This window comes from Vigna unguiculata, chromosome 3 (assembly GCF_004118075.2).
Source record: "Vigna unguiculata cultivar IT97K-499-35 chromosome 3, ASM411807v1, whole genome shotgun sequence".
In the NCBI taxonomy this organism is placed as follows: Eukaryota; Viridiplantae; Streptophyta; class Magnoliopsida; order Fabales; family Fabaceae; genus Vigna; species Vigna unguiculata.
The window spans coordinates 55,630,656-55,655,843 of NC_040281.1; the positions used below are offsets into that span (position 1 = coordinate 55,630,656).

Genomic DNA, 25,188 nt, shown 5'->3' on the forward strand with positions numbered 1-25,188 from the left:
GTGGCATATTAAATGTGGTACACGTGGAATTTTGAAATGCTTTAATAAATAATTATTTTATGAAAACTGTGTGGAAAGTTATTAGATGCTGTAGTAATTTTTTTTTCCAAAAACGCTGTTGGAATTTACTAAATGCTGTAATCAAGATGTAATAAAACAGAAAGGGCATTGGCGAAATTGGGGCTTCAGAGTTCGTCTAGGGTTTTCCTGCGTTTTTTGAAATTGGACGAAGGAGTGGTTCGCAGAAGCATCGTGAGGGTGTGGGATCTTTGTGCTGGAAAGTTGGCTTTCGAACAACTGAAATCATAGTGTTTGTAGTGGAATCATAGTGTTCTATTATCAAGGTGCTTCTTTCAACAATCCAGCGGAGGCTTGAAATCATGTTTTGTCATGCACGACCTTCTTAATGATTTGGCAAAATATATTTCTGGTGACATATGTTTCAGGTTTGAAGTTGATAGAGCAAAGAGAACATTGAAGGAAACACGCCACATTTCATTTGTTAATGATGACTACAGAGTATCATGTAATGAGTACGAGAATTTATATGATGCAATAAGGCTACGGACATTTTTGCCTGTAACTAGGATATCTTTTTGGTCTTGGTATTGTGAGACTTTGACGCTTGAGTTGATATTTAAGTTGAAGTGCTTACACGTTTTATCTTTTTGTGGTTGTGTTAACCTTAAAGAGGTACCTGAAACTATGGGCGATCTAATGCATCTCTGATTTTTAGACCTTTCAAATATTGGAATTACAGGGCAATTCCACCACAGACCTTAGCAGCAGTGTTTTCAATTGACTTCATACATTTCTTCATTTCTTCTGCCACCACAGACCTCACTGCAGTAGTCTTTTCTACATTCTTATTCCTACCACAACCCATTTGTTCAACATTCTTTATACTCAGCTTCCCACCACCCATTTCTTCAATTTTCAGCTTCCCACCACCCATTATTACATCATTTAATAACTTTCCACACAGTTTTCACAAAATAATTATTTATTAAAGCATTTCAAAATTCCACGTGTACCACATTTAATATGCCACTTCACTGTTCAGTTTCGTCTACCATTTCCACGTCACTGTGCTCTTAACGCCGTTTCTGCCATTTTAACGGAAGGGGCTTCATTGAGACAACTTATCAAAATTAAGGACCTATTTAACACTTTTTCAAATTGAGGGACCAAATTCAAATTTTCATACGAAATTTGGGACCAATTGAATAATTTAACCATAATATTATATTTAAATGTAATATACGATATTGTTCGATTCATAATTTTTAATTTAAAATTTTAACAAATAGTTGCATTTAGAAAAAAAAACAAACTTAATCCGTTTTTATTGTTTAGTTTATTGTTATTATTCTTATTATTATATATAAAAGTACATATTTTATATTTATATTTCATCTTTAAGTTTATTTTAAAATTAAACAAAAACTATAACAATAAAGAAGCATCTATATATATAATATTTTGATTTTTATTTTACTCTTAATTGGGTTTTAAATAAAAATAAAAAATTATTAAAGTGACTATGTAATCTTTTCTGTTATTTTTTGTATATAACCACTGTTATTATTCTTGATGAAAAAATATATGAATATTTTTTCTTTAAAGAATATAAAAGCATAAAGTTTCTATTTTTTTTATCAGTGCAACACAATTTTCACATTAATATATAAAAATACACATTTTATATTTTTATTTCATCTTTAATCATATTTCAAAATAAAAAAATAATAATGTATTAAATGATACATATTTCAATTTTGTATTTAATTCTTAATTATATTTTTAAATAAAAATAAAAAATAAATATTCAAATACTAAGATAATTACTGGTATAATAATCTATTTTTTATATAACAATTAGTATTAATATTATTTTTTCTTTAAAATATACAAAAGCACAAACTTTACTAGTATTACATAATTGTTTGTTTCTAAGCAAATATTAGAAAAAAGATTTGTCCAGTATATTGCTGGGCCTTGAAGTCAAAGAAAGATCCTGCAACGGCGACTTCAATCCGCATAAAAGCCCAACATTTGTTATTCCTCGTTCTGTTGAAACCAAAAACCCTAACGCCCTCCTGCCTCCGTTCAATCAGCAATGGTATCTTCTTCTTCTTTTCTGCTATTTTTTTTTTTCATTCTATTCTCATTGTTTGAAAGGTTTAATTGATTGTTGAATTTCGTTGTTGTGTTTGTGTTGGTGCAAAACGCAGACAGGAGAACCAGTGAACCCCAAAGCTTACCCTTTGGCTGATGCTCAGCTCACAATAACCATACTAGATCTTGTTCAGCAAGCTGCAAACTACAAGCAGCTCAAAAAAGGTGCAAATGAAGGTAACTAGCTAATTGTATTTGCTTTATGTTAACGTTTTTTTTATTATTAATCTTCACTGTGTATGATAAGTGAATAATGTGCTTTTTCTATTGGATTTGCAGCCACCAAGACCCTCAACAGAGGTATCTCTGAGTTTGTTGTAATGGCTGCTGATACTGAGCCGCTTGAGATTCTTCTTCATCTTCCTCTACTTGCTGAGGACAAGGTATATTATTTTCCTTATAAGTAGCCACATGCTATTTATTATTTGATATTGTTTAGAATTGCATCTACAATTGTTTGATAACCTTGTTTTGAGATGTTTCATTTACTGCTAGACAAATGTTGAACCTTAATTTGTGTTAGCGTAGCCATGAGCGATAATGAGCCAAATCCATAACCTTGAATGGTTTGCATAGTTATGATATTAGTGAAACCTAATCAGTTTTGTAAATCTTTCTTGCCGGTGTGGCTAATTGAAAAATACTTGGCTTTTTTAACCATTCCTGCTGATTCGTTTCAATTGGATGTTACTGTGATTTTTGTTTCTCACTGTTTGAATTTTTTAGAACGTGCCCTATGTGTTTGTCCCATCAAAACAAGCACTTGGGCGTGCCTGTGGGGTCACTAGGCCAGTGATTGCTTGTTCTGTGACAACCAATGAAGGAAGCCAATTGAAATCTCAAATCCAGCAACTAAAGGTATGCATATGCACTTTGCTTTTCTTTCTTAGATTTGCCCTGTTGATACCAAATGTCACTTATATTATTTATTGCCACACACAAAAATATGTATAGTTTATCGAAATTGGTTTCTGAGTCTTTTTTATTTATTGGTTTGCAGGATGCTATTGAGAAGCTTTTGATCTGAAAAATTCATAATCCGTATGATGGGCTTCTTGAGTTGTGGCAATTGCTCCTTCTGAGGCTTTGACCGGACGAGCTGTGCTATGTTTACCCAATAGGCTTTATGTGTTAACCTAATTGATTTTCTTTTATGTCGTCAAAAGTTATTTGCGAATGGTATTTTTGTGATAACTGGTATGAGTAATGTTTTAAATTGATACAATGCTATTTAATGCGATTCTTATCAGTGAGTTTTTAGAGTATCTGCATATATCTTGTTATTTTTAATTCAACAAACTACAATAAAGCAAACTGACTATAATATTTTTCAGAAGAATTCTGTGGTAGCCAGCAATACACATTGCTACAAATTTTAGGAGTATCTGCATACTTCGTTTTCTTTTTAATTCAACAAATTAAAATAAAACAAAAATAATTATCATAAGTTCACAGTACGGTTGTAGCTACGCAAAGTCTCTGGCAATTAAATTCATTATCTTAGTTTTGGTATATCAATGATAGAATCTTATTATGAGGCCAAAAGTTAACTTTTTTAATTAATAGTGTAATAATTTGATTGTGACCTACCAAATTTCTGTCACACATATTGATACAATCTATAATAATATAATAATTTGTGGCGCTTACGAAATGTTATATCACCAATAACCTTATTTAAAAAAAAAAGTGAATCTTATTCCTCCAATCATTGTTAAATTTATTAAAATTAAGCTCAATGTATATAAAAAAAATATGTATTATGTTTATTTTCATTCATATAAATAAGATATTAAAAAACATGTGAACATATTTTTTCGTAAACATAATTCATGTGATTCTTTCAATCCAATAATAGGTCTCAAAAGATATTATCTAATCAAAATATATTAAAAGGTATAATATTTTATATAAATTTATGTGATGTAATTTGATCTATTTTTTACCTTTTATTAAGGTGACATATAAAATTATTTACTTAGATAAATAAATTTAAATTTCTCACATATACAATACAACGTAAGAATTGTTTATATATATTTTTGTTCTAAAATAGTTTCAGAACAATGATTTCTTTTATTACTTTATATTTATATAATATAAATTCTAAAAATTTAGAAGCGACGTCACTGAGTGGGCGTGCCGGAGTGGTTATCGGGCATGACTAGAAATCATGTGGGCTTTGCCCGCGCAGGTTCGAATCCTGCCGCTCACGTTTTCTTTTTCTCATTATCTGACGAATTTACAAAACTTGAAAAATTATAAAAAACACCTCTCTTAGAAAGACGTCATGTGGGCGTGCCGGAGTGGTTATCGGGCATGACTAGAAATCATGTGGGCTCTGCCCGCGCAGGTTCGAATCCTGCCGCTCACGATTTTGTTCGAAATTTTAAAATTTGATCTCGTGATTTAAGTGTAGAACTTGTAGTTATAATATGTTATCTTTTATTTAAAATAGTTTAAAGTTATCAAAATGAAATTATAATCACATTATTTTAAGATTTGATTTAGTTATTGGATATCCAGGTGAGGAAATATGTTACCTCTCCATTTTTCTTTCCATCAATTTTACTATGACCTTAATTAAACTCTTAATTGCATATTGTTTAGGTAAAAAACAAAACTAAATCAATATAAACACCAACCAAAAATTTAGGTACAAAGCAACAAATATTATTCACAGTATTTTGTAATAAAATTTATATTATGTTTTGAGACCTGTGTGTTATTGCTAGATTATAAAGACATTAGTTAACGTTTTGAACGAGTTTAATGATTTGAATATAAAATATTCGTTTACTGCACATTTTTTTAATTCATTTACACGTGTTTGAATCACAAACTGTATTCAAAGATAACTAGTTAGAATTTATCTTTTATTTTAATCTTACAAAGATGTTAGAGTATTATTCTTTAGTTTCAAACTCACTAAACTAGGTTAATAAAAACACTACCACGAAATTCCCAAAAAGATAGCAACAATGTAAAAATATTGGTGAAACAAAATAAACCAAGCATCAAGCTAGTTTCTAATAGTTAATAAATAAGAAAAACAAAGTTCTAAAATCCAAATATAGGTCCTATTCATATTTACACAAAAATATCATATTGTAATTATGACAAAATGCTTATAAAATAACAAAACTAGCAAATGCATTATTTGTATGGAAATCCATAAAACAAAAGCACCAAGCTTGTATTGGACCATTAAAAAATTAAATGGAAACAAAGAAACATGAAAACATGAGTATTAAAATAAATAGATTAAAGTTTCCAAAAATAAAGTGTTTTGGATAAATTAATTGTTCTTATCCTTGGATATACCTTTGAAATAGAAACAAATCTAGCACTGGCTGGGACACACGTCCAGGTGAGCCTTCTAAAACGCAGTATTATTAATGGCACTGTCGGCCATTTTATTATTATTGTTCCTTCAAAGTTCAACCAAAAGCATCACCAGTCCCATTTTTTTTTGTCTCAACCATTTTATCAACTCTGTTTTTCTTCACTTATTAAGTGAACAAAACCATTGCAGGTGAATCATTGTTTCAACTCCCGCTTCATGTTTCACAGTTCGTGAATCACATTTATCTTCTATGCACAAACTACCACCATAAAAGAAAGAAAGAAAATAAAAACATTTATTATGCTATTTCAAAAAAATTTAAATCCATTTCTAGTGTAGATTTAAAAATTTAGCATTAATTTCTTATCTAATACTAATATTTTAGAGATACGAGTAAGTGTTTGAAATAATTGAAGTGTGAGTCAAAAAATCTCATATTAAATAGAATAGACAAAGTTAAACACTATATGAGAATAAAAACTCATAATACCATTGTCTTAAAGTTTTAAGAATAAAAGTAATATTAGAATAGACAAAGTTAAACACTATATGAAAATAAAAATTCATAATACCATTGTCTTAAAGTTTTAAAAATAAAAATAATATCAAATATTATATATATATATATATATATATATATATATATTATACATATAATCAGCTCACATCGGATATGCACCATATATATATATATATATATATATATATATATATATATATATATAATAACAATCTCTCCAGATCATAATTCATATATAACTATAATCCAAAACATATCAACAAATATAACTCAACAATAAGTCCATGTACATAAAACTAAGAATAGAACAAGTTCTTTTATTTTTCTCTTTATCTTAAGTTGAGGTCTATTCTTAATCGATTGTTTAAGGTGGGAGGTTGGAGAGAAAAGTCAACAAATTATTGCTCAACTTTTAGCAATAATGGATTACAATATTACACATCACTTAAATAATGCATTACTTACCACGTGTCTTGGAAATTATATATTAAATACTACCATGTGTGTAAATAAAATTTATATAAGTTTATTTCAAAATAATAATTACTTTTATCACTTCAATTATCACGAGATATCGGCTTGGATATTGGATTGGGTGTGTTGTAACTTGCATGGTGTGGTGTGAAGAAATTAAACCAAATTTGATAAAAAAATTTCGGCATGACCTATAAATTTAGTTTCAAGACTTTAGAATCATAGGGTGAAATATTTTCCTCTCCTCCACATTTTCCTTGTGTCTGGCATTTTCATAATTAACAATGTCAAAGTGTTATCAAGTAAGTCTATTGCTTATTTATTTCGTGTTCTTTAGTTTTTCGATTATAACTTGTTTGATCATACATACACCAGAATCCAAATAACCTAAGCATCTCTTTTATATATCTATTCACATCTAAGTGCCTTTCTCAATACTAATTTGGTGAGATTTTAATTGTTCTAAACCACGATTATATGATCAAGAGCACTCGATACCGAATATTAGGAAAATATAGTGATGTTAAGTCTGAACAAATTATCTAAATGTTTTTCTGTTATTTAGATTCTATATATGTAAAGTTTTGTGTTTAAATAAATCTATTATTTATTTCTTTTTAATTGTTTTGAACGGGGTTAGTTTTTAACCACACCAAATTAATTCTGTAATAAAATCCAAGAGTGTGTTCATTTGTGAAGATTGATTTGAAGGAAAAGAAAAAAATATGAATTAGAGAATAAAGTTTGTGTTGTTCACTTCAAAAAATTTAAAAATGCAAGTGGATGGATATAGAAATAAATTTTGTAAAGATTTATGAGTGATTTGATTTATGTGATAAACTAAAAAATAAGTTTAATTGAGAGAAAAATTATATTTAGATAAGTTAGATTTATTTTATAAAAAATATTTAATGAATAAATCAGAAAAAAATTACTTTAATAAAACATAATACATTACAATATATTTACATATTGATTTTTTTTGTAAACAATTTAAAAATTTAGATTATTAATTGTTGTTGTAATATAATTTTAAAAATCATATATTTACATTATTATGATAATTATATAATATTATTAGTGATAATTTTCATCATTAACTTACATACATTAAGAAAACATACACATAAATCAACTTGAATTAAGAAAAATAATGAAATCTCTCAATTTCTTTAATTTTTCTTTTCTCTCTAATCTTACAAAAAAACACATCAATCATCCTCAAATTATTTCTCTCCCACTCTTCTAAAATACTCTCAAGTGAACACAATATAAGTGTGCAGGTTAAAAAATTTTTGATAATTAAAATTTCCACATCTTTATAATTTATTTCAAGAAATGTTCTCAAAGTAAAAAAAAAGGCTGCATACTTAAGTACACAGTTTTTAACCGAAAGAAATGCATGTTAATTTTTATTTTTTTTTCAGTACTAGACAATTTATTTCAAAATTTGAATAGAACAATTGGTACATTGTCGTTAATATTCAAGTAATAGAGTAATTAATTCCTTTTGAGAAACTAAACATAGTATAACCAAATTACAAGTTAACTAATTTAAATAAATTTTGTAAAAAAACACTAGAATCTACACTAAAACATGTAGCTTCAAAACAAATTCATCATAATAGCACAAAACAAGTAAAATGTCATTTATCTACTTTTTAGATGCTCTGTCAATTTTAAAACATCAAAATACAACTAATACAAATATACATTTTATTAAGTATAGATTGTAGTATGAAGTGACATTTTATTACAAACATTTAATGATTTTTTTTATTGAATTTTATTACAAACATCAAAATACAAACAATTTATATTACCATTTAATGAATTTTTAGTGTATTTAAATAAAAAAGCTTGAAATAAATTATTTGACAACAGGGAATATGATTATTATTGTGTAAATCTTATTACATTTATATTTTAAATACATAAAAAGGTAATTAGTTATATTTTCATTTTTAATTTAATTTTACGATATTAGTTTACATTATTGGATAATTATAGTCCAACGTCTATAGTAACCAAAATTACATTATATATAAAAATATTATAATAATATAAAAAGGGTAAATACACATGGATAACGTGTGTTGGTGCGAAAAGAATATTCCAATTTAATCAGTGAAAAAGTTTCATCTAAGCATCTTAGTGATGATTCTGTTTCCGCTGATTCATTATCGTCATTCACTATTTTAAATTGATGTCGGTCATATCTTATAAATCAATTTAGTCATCCATGCTAATGAAGACCACTAATATTTTTATTTATAAAATGGTAATGATTGATAAGTTAAATATTGGTTTTTTTTGTTGTACATAATAAATTTTATCCGATTAATGTGTGAATTTTTCCACAACAAAACTTATTTTGAAAAAGATTAAATCTGGACCACTTATTTAATTTTCCTTTTCAAAAATTAAGTTTGGATCCACAATGTTAAAATTAGTTTTAACTCATGAGTCAATCCGACTCATCATGAATTCAATTGAGTTGAGCTGAAAGTTGAAATATTTAATTTTTTCATAAGTAGATTAAACTGAACCCGACTCACTTAACACACTTATTAAACGGATTCGAACCGAGTTGAAGGTGGGTTGACTCATTTAATCCACTAACATTTTTTTACAATTTTTAAATTTTTTTGTTATAATTGTTTAATTTGTTGTCAAGTTATATACATTGATATTATAATATTTAGGTATTATTTTTATAATAATATTTTGAGAATTAGGTGAACACATTGATTCCACTATTATAAAAAATAAATTAAGTCAATTTACTGTCATTGTAATATAATCAATAATTAAAATAAATTGAAAAATAAAAAATAAATTGTAAGTGAACCAACTCACTACTCCATCAATTCGTGATGGATTAGATCAAGTTATAAAATTTTTAGCTCACCAAACAATAAACCGAGTTAAACTAACATTTTTTTAACTCAACTCATGATTAGTCGATCTGTATGAGTCGAATTGACTCACTTTGACACTCATACAAAATGGATTACTATTTGAACTTTTTTTTTTAAGTTTTTTTACTGCTTTCTATTCATTTATTTACAAAAGAGTAAGTTTCATCAAAATTCGACTCTTTTAAACTCAATAAACATTATTATTTTGATAAATAATATAGACAAAAAGTCCATTTGTAGATTTTTTTTTATGGAAAATGTTTATTGTGAGTAAAACAATGATATAAACATACCAAGGATAAGAAAAGCGTAATAGTCTACAAAAGAAGAAGGAATAATTAGCGTTTCTCAAAATGTTCTATATGGAAAATATTATTTTTTAAAGCATCTTTTTAAGAGGTTTTAAGTAATTCGATCTAAGCAGCCTTATTTAAATATTAACTAGTTTTAGATAATTTCATAAAATAACGATGGCAAAAGAATAAAATTATATTTCAAAGTAATTTTAAAAACTAGTTTAAAATTATTTTTATTTAGATTATATCAAACTACTTATATATTATATATTATTTAAGATTTTTGAAAATATTATAGGAGTATATTGACAATTTAATCTTAAGCCGGTAAGAATCGACTAATATTAATATGGAAGAAATGGTAGAATGAGCCTCAAAATTATTGATGTTAATTAATTTTGTAAAACATATGACTGAATTGATGTGTTACGTGTTTGGATGACATGTAAAGTTGTAATTAGTATGTAATAAAGACAAAAATGAGTGAGGTTTAAGCGAACCATGTTTGACCAGTCGATCAACAATCTCTTCTCACTTTTAAATTTGTTTTAGAAAACCAAAATTGATTTCCTTTTCTCTCACACGTCACTCTTTACCCCTAACTTTCAAAGGCCTTTTCGCCTTTAGAACATGCTTTGCAGTATAAGGTCTCTTCCAATATTGTTGTCCTGATTGAGTTTTTATTTTTTTATTTTTTAGTTTTAACTTCTTCTTTTTTTTGTTACAAATAGAAGAGATCATACATGTAAATTAAAGCGAAAAAAAATTTAAAAAGTGACATTTGGCATTTTTTTTCCGTTAATATATTGTTAGTGTTGGAAATAGTCTAAATCAAAAATCTCACATTAAACAGAAAAGACAAAGTTAAACATTATATAAAAATAAAGACGCATAACACCATTATCTTAAGGATTTGGTGTAAAAGTGGTGTCAAATACCTTATATGTGTAAAATTAATGTCATATAACCATATGAAATCACAATCTTTCAATGACTACAATCCTATAATCCATTAGTGATATCAAAGACGACGGTTCAGAGTGACTGACCGCATAACCATAACGAAAAATGAGTCACCATACACCTGAAGAGAAATATATCATATGAAAAAAAAAGAAAAAAAAAATAAGGGACTTACCCTTGAGGGAAGATCGTTGGGAATAGTCAAAGTATGAGTCAAAAATCTCACATTGGATAGAAAAGACAAAGTTAAACACTACGCAAAAATAAAGACCCATAACATCATTGTCTTAAGATTTTTGTGTAAAAGTAATGTCAAATATCTTATATATGTAAAACTAATGTCATATAACCATATATGGAACCACAATCTCTCAATAACTATAAACATAACCTATATATAATCAAAACATGTGAAAGTATATATAAACCCACGGTTAGTTACGAAGTTAATAATTTATATAAATTTTGAAAAGACAATAATTTAAGTTTTGCTTATAAATACAACAAAGACCGAAAATATACTTAATTTTTATTAATTTGTTAAGTTCATTTAAACTACGGTCTAAAATTTTTCTACCATCCTATTTCCTTTCTATTCACGCTGAAAGTTGATTAAATAATGTCGTAACTCAATAATTTGATTCTTAGTGGAATAATTATTAAAAGAAATTGTATTGCTAATTGTCTCCTAAAAGTGGTTTAGTATTATTATCTTTTTTGCAAGTTTAGGTAGTTGACAATCTCTCCTTTCTTTTTATAACAAATATGATATTTTTTAAATGAATTACTTATATATATATATATATATATATATATATATATATATATATATATATATAGTTAAGTGGTTGAAAATAACATGTCTTAAAAAGTTTCATATAATTTAAAATAACCAATAGTGTGAATATTAGTGACTATATAATGAACTTTAAGTCCATGATATTTCTGTCCTAGTCAAACACACTTTAAACTTATATTTGACTTTTCTTATATTTGTAGTAAAGTGTTGTAAGGTTTAAGTTTACTTATTGTTTTGGAGGGTGTGTGAATGTACTTAAGATCAAAGGACATTAATATTTTTAATTGATAATGTATTTTTCTCAATAAATGAATATATATATATATATATATATATATATATATATTCATTTGTTTCTACGTATAAAATTAACTTATAAATATAGTGAGGTTATTTTGATTTAATCAATAGTTTAAAAATAACATTTAAAAAATAAAATGGTTGTATATTTGAATAATTATATGTAATAATTATATTTATGTATATATGGAAATGATATATATTACTTAAATGATTTTTTTTATCGCTCGTAATTAGAAAATAAAAAGTTTGCGAACTATGCATTGTAGTTGTTAGTTTCATGGTATCTAATCCAATGAGGTGGACTTTATCTATTTTATTTTACGAGACCTAATATAATAATTAGGTTGAATTATTAATTTGGTTTTATTTCAAGGAGGGATATTATTGTTATATTTAAAAAATATTAAAATTTAATTGAGTCAAAATTTGAAATATAAAAATTAAATTAAATATAAAACATTATTACGTGGATAAACATGTGACTGTTCACGCGACAAAACATAAAAATTAAAAAATAAATATGATTGAAAATACTATAAACTGATACGCAACATTTACAATTATGATGTTAACGTTAATCTAATGAAAAAAATATGTAATTTGATTATTTTTAAAAATTAAAGAACTTAATTGTGCCAAATAAGAATTAGGACTATAATTAAAATTTTTAAACGAATTAGAGAAAAAAAAACGGATTTTAACCTTAATCCAAATGTTTATTATACTCCTTAGTTTCACGACCTTTCCTCTTAATCCTTGCTGCTAATCCTTTTTATGACTAATCATATTATTCCCTTTCTAATTTCATTTTATGCATGTCCGTAAGGACACAAAGTTCCTTCATTAACATTAATTTTATCTTGATTTAAATCAAATCGCTTCTGACATATGATAAATGTTTTCTGAAAATAAAAAATAGTTAACTGCAAAATAAACGTGCCTTACCCACCCATGGGATGAATTAAGGTAAGAAAAAACGTGAACAATGAATTTTAAGATTCACTAAAGTTAATGAACATTAAAGTTTAAAAAATGATACTTATAAAGTTGTATTAGTGGGGATAAAATAATGTTTTATTATACTAATGATGAGCAATTAGTGCACACTTCACTAATTCTCCCTCAATGGTAATGACTTGCACAAAATTATATTTAATTGAGTGATGTTAAGCCATCTTTCTCTTTAAAATAATCTTTATATTATGTTGGTAAAAAATATTAAATGAAATAAACACTTTTAACCTTCTAAAAATATAAAATATTTAATACTTTCATAGTTTGTAAGAGGATAGACATGAATTGGCTCTACTCTTTCAAAACAACAAGTAAAATTTAATTATTTATTTCATTTTTATAGATATACAAGTTTTATCCTGAACCCTTTAAAAATTCTTTGATTCCTATATAAATAATCTCTGTTTCGTTTTGGTTTTCTGTCATTACAAAAATTAATGTAGTTAATTGTATACATTGTTTTATGTTTTAGTTTTTTAAATCTTCTCCTAGTTCTTCTTGCTCTATGTCCTACTTATTTTCCTCTTTTTAGGATTAATTAATGATTTTGTTCTTTAATTTATTATTTTGATTTATTTTAGTTTTTTTATTCGATTTAAATTAATCATTTAATTTTTTAAAAATATTTAATTTGGTCTTTTTATTAATTTTTATTCAATTTAATTTTTTGAATGATTAAATTTTATTTGAGACCAAATTAATAATTAAACTCAATTACAATTTATATATACATGTTAAAATATTTTTTTATAGTTTATGCATCAAATTATTACACCTGAATATTCAAATTATTTAATTTTTTACACTCCACCTAAATACTTAAATTTTTTATATTTAGATGAAGTGATTTGATGTATAAATTAAAAAAGAAATTATTTTAACATGTACATATAATTTGTAAGTAAATTTAATTACTAATTTTGTCTCAAACTAAAGAGGATAAAATTTAATGATTTTAAAAAAAGAAGCCTAAATTGAATAAAAAATAGTAAGGGGACTAAATTTAAATTTTATAAAAAAATTTAGAGGTCAAAATTTAATAAAAAATAATAAAGAGACCAAAATAAACTAAAACATCAAATTGAATGATTAAATCAATAATTAAGTTTTTTTTCATATCTAACACTCTGATTTTGACTTTTTCTTTTTTGTTTTAAAAATATGAATTATTTACTTTAAAGAACAATATCCAAAAAAAAATTAAAAATATTTTTCCTTATCAAGACTTCGATTTTGACTTTTTTTTGTTTGTTTTAAAATATGAATTATTCACTTTAGAGAACAATATCCAAAAAGAAAAATTAATGGAACCAACTACGCTCCTTTTACGGAGTCAAGTTGCAGGTTTTTGAGTCCATCCTCAGTTGCACATGTTCTGCATTATCGCCAGTTGTTTCCGCATCAAGGGGAGGCTTATCATATCACTTTACAAAATAATTTATTTACTTCCCACTAATCACAACATTCAACACTCTGGCCCTCACTCATTGGAACTTCTAACCCTTTTCAAAATCACAGCTTCGGATGTGAAAATGAAAACCAGTACGCAACACAAAATCATTCACATTCTTTATCCAACCCACTTTACACCTGACAATACTTCTATACAAAACCACAACAACCATAGTACGCGCTAATCAATCAATCAATAATATTCCTTCGTATTCCACCAAGCACATCCTCAAAATTTGTCTGGTTACAACACTTTGCTGCCACTTATGCCATTTTTGGTTTTATCATAATAATATCTAAGCATATTCCATTCCACCCTGAAGTGATTGGAAAAAATGTTGTCCATGAGATCAACACTATCAAGATATACATTACAGCAATAAATGCAGGCATGTTGGGGAATAAGTAAAGATTTCAAAGGATACGCTCTTGCAGTTTTTTATGGAAAATCTGAAATCGTGCTTTTTTTTTTTGTTGTGTCAAAAGAAGACGATGAATAAAACAGAAAAGTTGTTGAAAATGATGAGGTGTGAACATTTAATAGGCAAAGGGAGGGTCTGTATCTGTATCACTTTATTAACCTGGTTCGATAATTAAGAAGAAAAAGGTGAATCTTTTTTCTGTAATATCACCATCCTTAAAAAAGTAATTGAGATGTTTACATATGTTCTCAAAATAATTGAATGAATGGATGAGTGAAAAGAAGCGAAGAAAAGAGTGAAAATTGATAATGAAGTGTTTGACTTGACAACGATCTTAGCCAGGAAATAGAGGTTGGGAATTATGAGTTTGAAACTTAGGAGGCAGAGTACTCTGCATATTGAATTATGCGAAAACACAATGATAGACAGAACCCACAAGCACATGAGTGGCTTAGTTGGCAAATAAGGTCACAAGTGGGTGGACTTTACCTGTAGTGGCGGATTTAAGAACATACCAGAGAAGTGGCGTCAAGAGAAAGAGTGTTACAAAAGAGGGAGAACCCACATAATATGAAACAAAATTGAAAATAAAGTCGTTAGTCAGAGAATATAAAAAAAATATCCCATACTGGGATATGCAGGGTCGTGAATCATGATATGCCATGATAAGAAAATGGACATGGATATGCTGCGAAGTGGTTGGGATTGAGTGATAAAAGTAACGAACAGGATTGATAGCAAGAACACATAAATTAGTGAGTGGTACATATTTGTTGTCTGGAAAGTCTCAAGGTTAAGTAATATGTAAGAAAACATAAACATTAAGTTTTAAGGATTTATGTTAAATGTAATGTCAGGTATCTTATAAATACTATTCCAGTAAAAATAATTTAAAGAGTTGTTAGTTGTTGGTGTTGCATTTTTTGTGATGAAACATTGTTTAGAAGTTTTTTGAGTGGTAGATCCACAAAAGGATTGCGTGTTTGATTGGGCACTATGGAATTGATACAGTGGAATGCGATTTTTCCATGTTGCATGTTGGTTTAATGGTTGGACGGCAAAGCCAGAATTATGTTGTTGTTGTCTGTTGGTACGTGTGGCAGTGGCTTGCACGTGAAATATCGGCCACATGGATCTTGTGTAGTGTGGGCAATGGCTATGGGTTGTGGTTGAACATTATTGTTGTGATGTTCATTTTTGAGCTAAGGTCGATGTTCCGCATGCAACGGTTTTATTTAGAGATAGGAATAATGATTCTTTCTTTGTCAACTTTGAGGACCCACCCAGTATCAATTATTTGAGTCAACACTCGTTTTCAAATTGTTTAACTCATTGTGTATTTGAATACACCAAGCTACACCGCTTTTTCCTATTATATCAAATAAATTCTCCTTCTCTTCCTCAATCGCTGATATTATGATTGAGACAGAGAAAATCAGGAGCTAACCAAATACTAATTTTGCAACCCCCGTGGCACCAAGGAACAAAGTGGTTGTTAGAATACAAGAGTGGAAGTTCATTAACTAAAGCAACATATATATCATGGGTGGGTAAGAGAACTTAACATGTGTAATGAAAACAACTGACGGCAACACTGATTTCCGCTAAATATTGTTATCAGAACTGGTTTTTGTTGGCAAAGATAAGTTAGACCAAATACATATGGATGAACACGTGTAAGAGTTTTATGACAACACTGTTTAGCAGAAAACAAGGGTTGGTGATGATATATATGAATATGATTTGTTTTTGATGGAAGGATAAGTGTTTGGAGTGAACCTACCTAGCTCTCGGTTCTTTCAACTTCCATAAGAAATTCTTTTATGGCGATATATCTTTCACAGTAAAAACTATCTTATTAACGTATGATGCACGAATATGATATGTGTATCAGATACGACACATTCAATAAGTATGTTTATTTTGAAAATAATAGGATACGATACGTAATAGATATGTGATATATAAATATTGAAAAATGTACATTAATTCTTGAAAACATAATAAATATATCATTGTTAGTAACTAATGTTAGTGAACAATTTATAAATCAATTATTTTGGTAGTCAAAACATTGGTAGATCATGTTAGTAATTAATTTAGAAATCAATTCATAATAAAAACTATTTTAATCATCAATTTAGATATCAATTATAATTGTTTGGAACTATTTTAGTTGTCAATAATTTTTAATTTTTAAATTGATATCTATATTGGTCACTGTATAATGACTCATTGTTGTCACTAAAATTTGTCATTATTCAAAATTTTTCTTGTAGTGTAATACGACTTTATAGATTATATACTTGATTAATAAGTATCAATAAAGTATCCTAAAATATCAGGACATATCTAGTAGAAATATCAGTGATGATCACATATAAAGTCCTACGGTATTTAATGTAGGAAAACATTTTAATAATAAATAGATTATACTCGTCTATCTTATGTTTTCTAGATTTAGTTCGATATTTCTTTTTTTTAAGGCACACAAAAAATCTCTTAGAAGATTATGTTTGAAAAAACCCTGTTAAAAAAATAATTAAAAGTTAGTTGGCTGTTTAAAACCTTTAAGTTGGGCTTATTAAATTATAAATGTTTCGCAAAATTATCCATTCAAACATAAAATTATAAAATTAAACATGTTAAGATTCTATTTTATTGATAAAATATATTTTTAAATTATTAACCAATTATTATTTTTATTTACATGTCCATTATTTTAATTATATTTCTCATATTGCGCATCACACTTTTCATTTTGAACTATATCCTAAAATACCTCCAATCAAATTTAATAAAATATAAATATAAGTTTTTTACTATACGTTTAATATGTGAACCAGGGATAATCCAATTATTTGCGTGGTGGAGAAGAATTTATATATGTTTGTAAAAAGGTTGACACCCACATAATCGTCAACATCTTTATTTTATTATTCTATTGGTAAAAATACTTAAAATAATAAATAATAAATAAAATTACATAAGAGTGTTTGGTATAGAATGAGTGGCTTGTATATCACCACCAATATATTAAAGGGCAAGCAAATACACCCGTTTGAAATAAAATGTTGGGATCGATCTTTTAAGAAAAATTATTTTCGGTGGATTTGGTCAATGGGTTACCAACATATTTATATAAAAAATTATAATACTCTTTTTTCAAATGGAAATATTTTTTAGTTATGAGTATTTTAATATGATTTTATTTATATTATCCCTTATTAAGATGAACCGACAGTTTTAATATTTTTTGCCGAATAGTATTTAAGAATTCGAAATAATTTAAGAATTTACTTAATTAAGAGATTCCTTATTTGACTATAAGAAAAACTGTACATATAGATAGATATATAGGATTTTATATTTGGTTTTCTCTATTTTTATTAATCCGAACCCATTGCTTCCCAATTTTTTTTATGCATTTTATTTGAATTTTAATGTTTATCCTCATAGCTAATAATTATTTGTTAAAAGATGTATTATTCTCACTACTACTCAGATCTGAGATCCATCACTATTCATAGGGATAAATTACCATATACACAGATCTCAAATTAATCCACACATTTCAGCATTTTCCAAATAAAACACTGCAACTTCACAAGTCTTATTAAAAGTGAGTAGGCAGAACCCACAAGTGTTAAACCAAAAAAAGGAGTTGGTGGGGTGCACAAGAAAAGAAATTCAGAGAGTGTATATGCTTGTCAATTTACGATTTGATTCTCCCACCATTAATTCCACAAATGTTTATCCTTCATAGTAGTAAAGTGCGTCCAGATATAACCTCCTTTTCTTGTAGAAAAAATTGACGGTTGGTAAGATCTGTCTGTTTATAGTTAAAGTGACAATAACAATGATTAATGTTAATTAAACACATGAATTCATCGTCATAATGTTTTATTTTCAACTCAAAACAAGACACCTTCTGCGGCTATCTGCATATTCTGTCCATATCTACCTACACACAAAAACCAAAGGTAGAGATCCTTTTCCAATGTGGGGTAGCAAAACCACTTCAAAGGGTTGGCCAAGGTGGAGTGGCTCACAGCCTTCATAACTCAAATCAATGTATTGTACCATAAAAATTAAAAAGAAAAAAAATATTGAAATATTATATGCTTGCATGTTCTAGATTCCACACATTGTTCCCCCAATTCTTCCTGGTCAATCAACATTGTTTCTTACCTTCATATTTACTTAATTAATAATATTCTTAATAAATATCTTATCAGAAAAAATAAGTTCAGTCTAGGTAGCCTTAAACCTTCCACTAATTGCCTCAAACCTAATCCTTCTAAACTTTATGAAAAAAACCAAGCAATGATCTGTCTCAAATGAATAGTGGCTTTTGGATTCTCATTTGCCTATAAATGGGGAACCTCTCACCACAAACCTACTTGTGAGTTTAGAAGAGCAAAGCCTCATACCTTTCTACCACTTTAAGTCTTTTCTAGTTTCTTCCTTCAGAGAAAAAAAATGGTCAGTGGTCTTTGAGATCTGTTGCTGAATAGTTTTTTAGTACATGTTGCATGTAACTTCAAATGTTATATGCTTTTTTTAAAACATTTTGATTCTATTTCAGGAGGAAAAAATGAGTTGGATTGTTGCAGAAGCTGTGGACTATAAAGGCTTCCCTGCAGATAGATCCAAAACTGGGGGTTGGATACCTGCAACTCTTATTTTAGGTTTGTAGAAAAAGCCTTATCTCCACCACTTCATCTCATGTAGGTCATAATTATGGAACTCAATTTTTGGAATATGTCATCATTAGACTTAACTCACAGAATATAACATTCAAAGCTTTGGTTGTTTTGTTTTATTTTTATCCTTTTGGTCACAAGTTGGAGATTAGGGTGATTCATCAATCAGCGATGCAGAAATAGATATAGGGGGTGCTGTTGGTGCATACAAGTTCGAAGAACTTTGCTTCTAAAGACTAACTTAATAAATTTAATTTAAATCAATCAACTATTTAAAAGTTTATTTAACATAATTTATAATTAGTTTTAACTTGACAGGATTTAAAATTAAACTATTAAATATTTTTTTTCGTTATTTAAATATTTAAAACATTATCTTCACATTTTTTTTTTCATTTCAGTTCACATCATTTTCGTCTGTTACATCTATCACTTTCTCTGTTTTTATTTTATTTTCTCTCCACCCTCCCAACAAATATGGGATATATACTCTCAGCGTTTTCCTTGTCATTATGTCTCACCCACTGTTCTTTCACGTTTATTCAACAAAAAGATTCTCACTTACAGAAATCTTTCAGCATACACAAATTTCAAATATGCATCCCAAAAGTGATGTCGATATTTTGTTATCCTGTTTTAATATTCACAAAACAATTTCCCTAAAAGATTAAGACATTATAACTAAAGTCTTTTGAATGGGTATTATTGTTTCCAATTCCGACACGCCTCCTCGTAGCAACAGTGACTTGAAGGAGATAAGGCTCCTAAAAGTTTTATGGTGTTACCATAGCATAAATGGTTTTACAGATTAACCTTCAGTATAGTAGTGGAGTTTTTATATCTAAAGCTTTTAGGGGCAATGATTGCATATGGGGGAGGAGACAAACCAATTGGAATAAAGCCTTGCATACCTGTGATTGAGCATAATTTTTATATATATGTCACCTTCTGTTTGGCCTCTGAGGAAAAAAAGCATATTATTTTATTCCCTCTTTATGATGTGAATGAATCCATCAATATTCCATTCGTCTCCTCCTTTTCATCTTCCCTTTTCACTCCACTTTCTAAAAGTTGACCATACTTTATTCATTTGTTTTCGGCTTTCACAATATATTAGGTGTCACTTTTCATTTACAGCCTCTACTTACGAACACAACTATTTTACTCTTTGTTTTATGACACATGCTTTAATCACTTGCTTCTCTGCAACCTTTTTCGGTCCCTTTTCTGTTGCAACAAAAGACTAAAGATTAAGCCAATATTAACTTCCACATAATAAATGATTAAGTTACACGAATTGTATTCTAACAGTGGAAAGTGAATTCTAAATATTCTTCAGGGATTGAAATCGTGGAGAGGCTCTCCACCATGGGGATTGCAGTGAACTTGGTAACATACATGATCTCAGTCATGCATCTGCCAAGCTCAACTGCAGCTAATACCGTCACTGACTTCATGGGGACATCATTTCTTCTGTGCTTGCTGGGAGGTTTTCTGGCAGATTCCTTCCTTGGCAGATACAAGACAATTGGAATCTTCGCTTCGATACAAACACTGGTTAGTTACATTAATTATTAGTCACTACTTCTCTCATAAAAGTCAAATCGTAATGATACATGTACACTCATTTATATAAAGTTGAAAGCTTTGGCTTTATGTGTACGTTCTCCCTAGTTTAACTTTGAGGGAATGGTTATTTCAGGGAACAGCTACATTAGCAATCTCAACAAAACTGCCACAGCTACGTCCACCATCTTGCCCTGCCAACAGTGACAGTTGCAAACAAGCCAATGGATTTCAAATGGGAATCTTATACTTGTCACTGTACCTTATTGCACTAGGAACTGGTGGCCTAAAATCTAGTGTTTCAGGATTTGGCTCCGACCAATTCGATGAGAAAGATGAGAAGGAGAAATCCCAAATGGCATATTTCTTCAACAGGTTTTTCTTCTTCATTAGTTTTGGAACTCTGGCAGCCGTCACGGTACTCGTCTACTTGCAAGATGAAGTGAGTCGCAGTTTGGCGTACGGGATATGTTCTGTTTCTATGATCGTAGCCATTGTGGTGTTCTTATCAGGAACTAAAAGATACAGGTACAAGAAGAGTTTGGGAAGCCCCATTGTCCACATTTTCCAAGTTATTGTTGCATCAATAAAGAAAAGGAAGATGCAACTCCCATACAATGTTGGTTCTTTGTATGAAGACACTCCTGAAGCTTCAAGAATAGAGCACACCGACCAGTTCCGGTAATTAAGCTTATTATCTTTGCTACCCTTGTGGGAGCTAGCCAAATCTTTAATGAACTTGTTTGTTTAATGTTTTTAATTATGTAGTTTCTTGGAGAAAGCAGCCATTGTGACAGAAGGTGACTTTGAGACAAATGCATCTGGTTCTGCACCAAACCCATGGAAATTATGCTCGCTAACAAGGGTAGAGGAGGTGAAAATGATGGTGAGACTTTTGCCAGTGTGGGCCACAACCATCATATTTTGGACCACTTACGCACAGATGATAACCTTCTCGGTTGAGCAAGCCTCCACCATGGAAAGAAATATGGGGAGTTTCCAAATCCCTGCAGGCTCTCTCACAGTGTTTTTTGTGGCTGCAATACTAATCACTCTAGGTGTTTATGACCGACTCATCATGCCCCTTTGGAAAAAGTGGAAAGGCAAACCAGGTATACAACACATTATTAGATTTAGTTACTTCAAAAGTACTACACTAAGATTCCTTAATTATCTACATTATAACTTAAAATGAAATTCTGCTGTCATGTTAATCATGACATTATTATATACATTGCACTAGCAGAAAGCTGCATGTGAAAACATAGCATGCATGTTGTTTCCATGTTTCACAAAATTAAATGCGTATATAGTATAAAATCAACTTATTCACCAAAATATTGTTTTGTTCCATCTTGTCCCAGGTTTCACCGACCTACAAAGGATTGCGATTGGCCTCGTACTTTCCATTTTAGGAATGGCGGTTGCTTCTGCGTGCGAGAGGAAACGTTTATCAGTGGCAAAAAGTGTAGGTGGGAACCATGCAACACTTCCCATAAGCGTTTTCTTGCTGATCCCACAGTTCTTCTTGGTGGGTTCTGGTGAAGCATTCATATACACGGGCCAGCTTGATTTCTTCATAACACGGTCTCCAAAAGGAATGAAAACCATGAGCACGGGTCTGTTTCTCACAACGTTGTCTCTGGGTTTCTTCGTGAGCAGTTTCCTGGTCTCAGTTGTGAAGAAAGTTACCGGGACAAGAGATGGTCAGGGGTGGCTAGCCGACAACATAAACAATGGCAGGCTTGACTTGTTCTATGGACTACTCACTATTCTGAGTTTCGTTAATTTTGTAGCATTTGCAGTTTGTGCAGTTTGGTTTAAGCCTAAGAAACCTAAACAAGCAGCTATGCAAATGGGAGCAATTAATGGGTCCACAGCTGAGGAAAAGTGCTGAAGACTAGAGCTTTTAGGATTTGGTATTATAGGCATTGCTGTTATCATGGTTTTGTGGAATTGTAGATAAGCCTGTTATATGCATTCATCCATCCGAAGAATAGGTTGATTTTGGGTTTTTCATTAATAATGTTTGGGTTGGGTTCTAAGTATGTATAAGCATGTAACATAGTTTCTACTCTTTCAACTCCTTGTTACACTTTTTTACCAATCAGGCTTTGTTGTCAATACTAATATATTTGTTGTCTTTCTTTTTTTGTGACTGTATATAATTTAATTGAAACTAAGGATGTGTAAAAAAAAATTCCTAGCATATAGCATATGAGTGTGGGAGAGATATATGTCTACGTAATTTAATAATTAATTATAGAAAAATAATGTTTTGTCACCCCTGAAAGAAATACTCTCACTTGACAATTAGTAATATAATGATTTACAGTAAAATTTTAAGTTAACAAATAAAATAAATACAGTTAAATATTATTGTTTTCAATTATTAAATTATTTTAATTAGATAAACTAGATTTAAATTATAAATTCAATTTATTCTATTGGTTCTAGATTAAATATTTGAAAACTTTATAATCTATGCCCAAATTTAATGAAATTACGAACTTTAAAATTATTATAATTTTAATATACTTAACATATTTTTACATCTACTATTTTATTTTTTAACTTTTTCTTTTTAAATATAAAATATAATTTTTTTACTGATGAAAATATTCTTAAAAGTAAGGTGTGGTGGAATTAGTGATGAATTTTTTTTTATGGACAGACCAAGTATAAAGAGAGACTTGACAATTACAATTTAACGTTTTTATGCCAATGGGAGGTTCTTCATAGTTTGTCTCTTTGAAAACTTTCAAAAGTAATGTGTCACATCAATTTGATTATTCTTTTATGGAGATGTTTCAAAATTTCAGTAAAATATAAATTGAAAATATGGAAAACTATTCGGACAACATTTCTTTCCTGTCCTACAAACTCAACTCATGATTGACTCAAGAATTAAGACTTTGTTTGTTTTAATGAGTAGAGTCAAGAGAGTAAAAAATCATGAAAATGAGAAATAAAGACGTGAAAAATTAAGTTAATTAGATTAATTATAAGAGAATAAATAATAAAAGAAAATGAAAAAAATATTGGAAGTAATTTTATTATTGTGATAAATAAAATAAATAATAATATTTTGACAACTAAGTTTTATCGATTTCTTTTATAATTTAGAGTAACATTTTCTAAATTATCTTAAAATATAATAAAATAAGAAAATAAAAAATAATTTAAAAGATGCATATGAAGTTGTTAAAAAAATATTTTTTAAAAAAAATTAATTGATAAATTAGTAAGATAATCATTTTGGCATTATGTTTAAATTGAATGATGATAAGTTATTTATATTCATTAATATATATTTGCTCTGATTATGTTTATTATTCTCGTAATAAGTTAGGACCCTTTCAATAATGTTTGAACGATTCTTTATCACTCAAGTGTTGCATGGTCGCACGTCTCAAAAACTCGTGCTTGAACATCATTTTTTAACTCAACCTCTCTTATGTTACGTTACATTTTCAAAGAGTGATGGTATAATGACATTAGATAGGACAAAATTACACACACTTGACACTGAAAGATAATATTATTTTAATTATATTTATATTATTTTTAATTTAAAAATGTAATATATAATTATTATATTAAAAATGAAGTGTCAAATGAACTCAATTTTAAGAACAGTGTCAACATAACTTTTTCGTTTTAACTAATGCCCATGCCGTTACTCGAGATAATGAACAATGCAACTAATCATTACACATTCATTAAGCATTGCTTTACTATATAACATTTTCATATAAGTAAGCTTTCAAGTTTTCTTTCCAAAAATTAAACTTAGTAAATACACAAAAAGTCCACTTAATTAGAACAATATGTATATTATGTTAAAGTACCAAAATATTATGTTGATTCCAATTTAACATTTTATCCTAACATATATGATCAGTATTAAATCATACTTTAATTTAACATATAATTATATCTCATCCAAACATATATTCACATATCTAAATCAATATTCACATCTTCTTTAAAAAGCATTCAAAGAGGGAAAAAAAGCGATAAAATCCTTTCAATATTAGTTAAAATTGGTCATTACTTATTAACATCATGTACAATATTAGTTAAAATATACTATCTAAAAATAAGATGAAAAAAATCGAAATTTAGTAAGAATAAATTCTAATAAAAAAATAAACATCTATATCTATTTATAAACTTTTCATTTTTATTTATTTAAAACTTACTTTTAATAAATATCAGGTCTTGC

At 28.3% G+C, this 25,188-nt stretch overlaps 2 protein-coding genes and 2 non-coding genes across 4 annotated transcripts; all 4 read left to right on the forward strand.

Moving 5' to 3' along the window:
- Positions 1 to 1,967: 1,967 nt before the first annotated feature.
- Positions 1,968 to 3,443, forward strand: LOC114177103 (NHP2-like protein 1). Its single transcript, XM_028062348.1, has 5 exons — positions 1,968 to 2,122; positions 2,235 to 2,355; positions 2,458 to 2,561; positions 2,905 to 3,036; positions 3,179 to 3,443. The coding sequence occupies exons 1-5, from the start codon at positions 2,120 to 2,122 to the stop codon at positions 3,203 to 3,205; spliced, it is 387 nt and encodes a 128-aa protein (XP_027918149.1). The 5' UTR covers positions 1,968 to 2,119; the 3' UTR covers positions 3,206 to 3,443.
- An 868-nt stretch (positions 3,444 to 4,311) lies between these two features.
- On the forward strand, positions 4,312 to 4,393 carry TRNAS-AGA. Its single transcript has one exon. It is a non-coding gene; the product is annotated as a tRNA-Ser (tRNA).
- Positions 4,394 to 4,470: 77 nt separating this feature from the next.
- TRNAS-AGA lies at positions 4,471 to 4,552 on the forward strand. The gene has a single exon. It is a non-coding gene; the product is annotated as a tRNA-Ser (tRNA).
- A 14,409-nt stretch (positions 4,553 to 18,961) lies between these two features.
- LOC114178746 (protein NRT1/ PTR FAMILY 6.2) lies at positions 18,962 to 23,109 on the forward strand. The gene is made up of 6 exons (XM_028064811.1): positions 18,962 to 19,173; positions 19,277 to 19,379; positions 20,734 to 20,951; positions 21,097 to 21,641; positions 21,729 to 22,072; positions 22,325 to 23,109. Exons 1-6 carry the CDS (start codon positions 19,171 to 19,173, stop codon positions 22,855 to 22,857), a joined length of 1,746 nt encoding a protein of 581 aa, XP_027920612.1. The 5' UTR covers positions 18,962 to 19,170; the 3' UTR covers positions 22,858 to 23,109.
- The last annotated feature ends 2,079 nt before the right edge of the window (positions 23,110 to 25,188 follow it).

Coding starts and splice junctions, on each gene's coding strand:
- LOC114177103 (XM_028062348.1), top strand. Junction 2,562..2,904: donor CTCTACTTGCTGAGGACAAG/GTATATTATTTT, acceptor TGAATTTTTTAG/AACGTGCCCTATGTGTTTGT. Junction 3,037..3,178: donor CTCAAATCCAGCAACTAAAG/GTATGCATATGC, acceptor ATTGGTTTGCAG/GATGCTATTGAGAAGCTTTT.
- LOC114178746 (XM_028064811.1), top strand. Junction 19,380..20,733: donor ACCTGCAACTCTTATTTTAG/GTTTGTAGAAAA, acceptor AATATTCTTCAG/GGATTGAAATCGTGGAGAGG. Junction 22,073..22,324: donor AAAGTGGAAAGGCAAACCAG/GTATACAACACA, acceptor ATCTTGTCCCAG/GTTTCACCGACCTACAAAGG.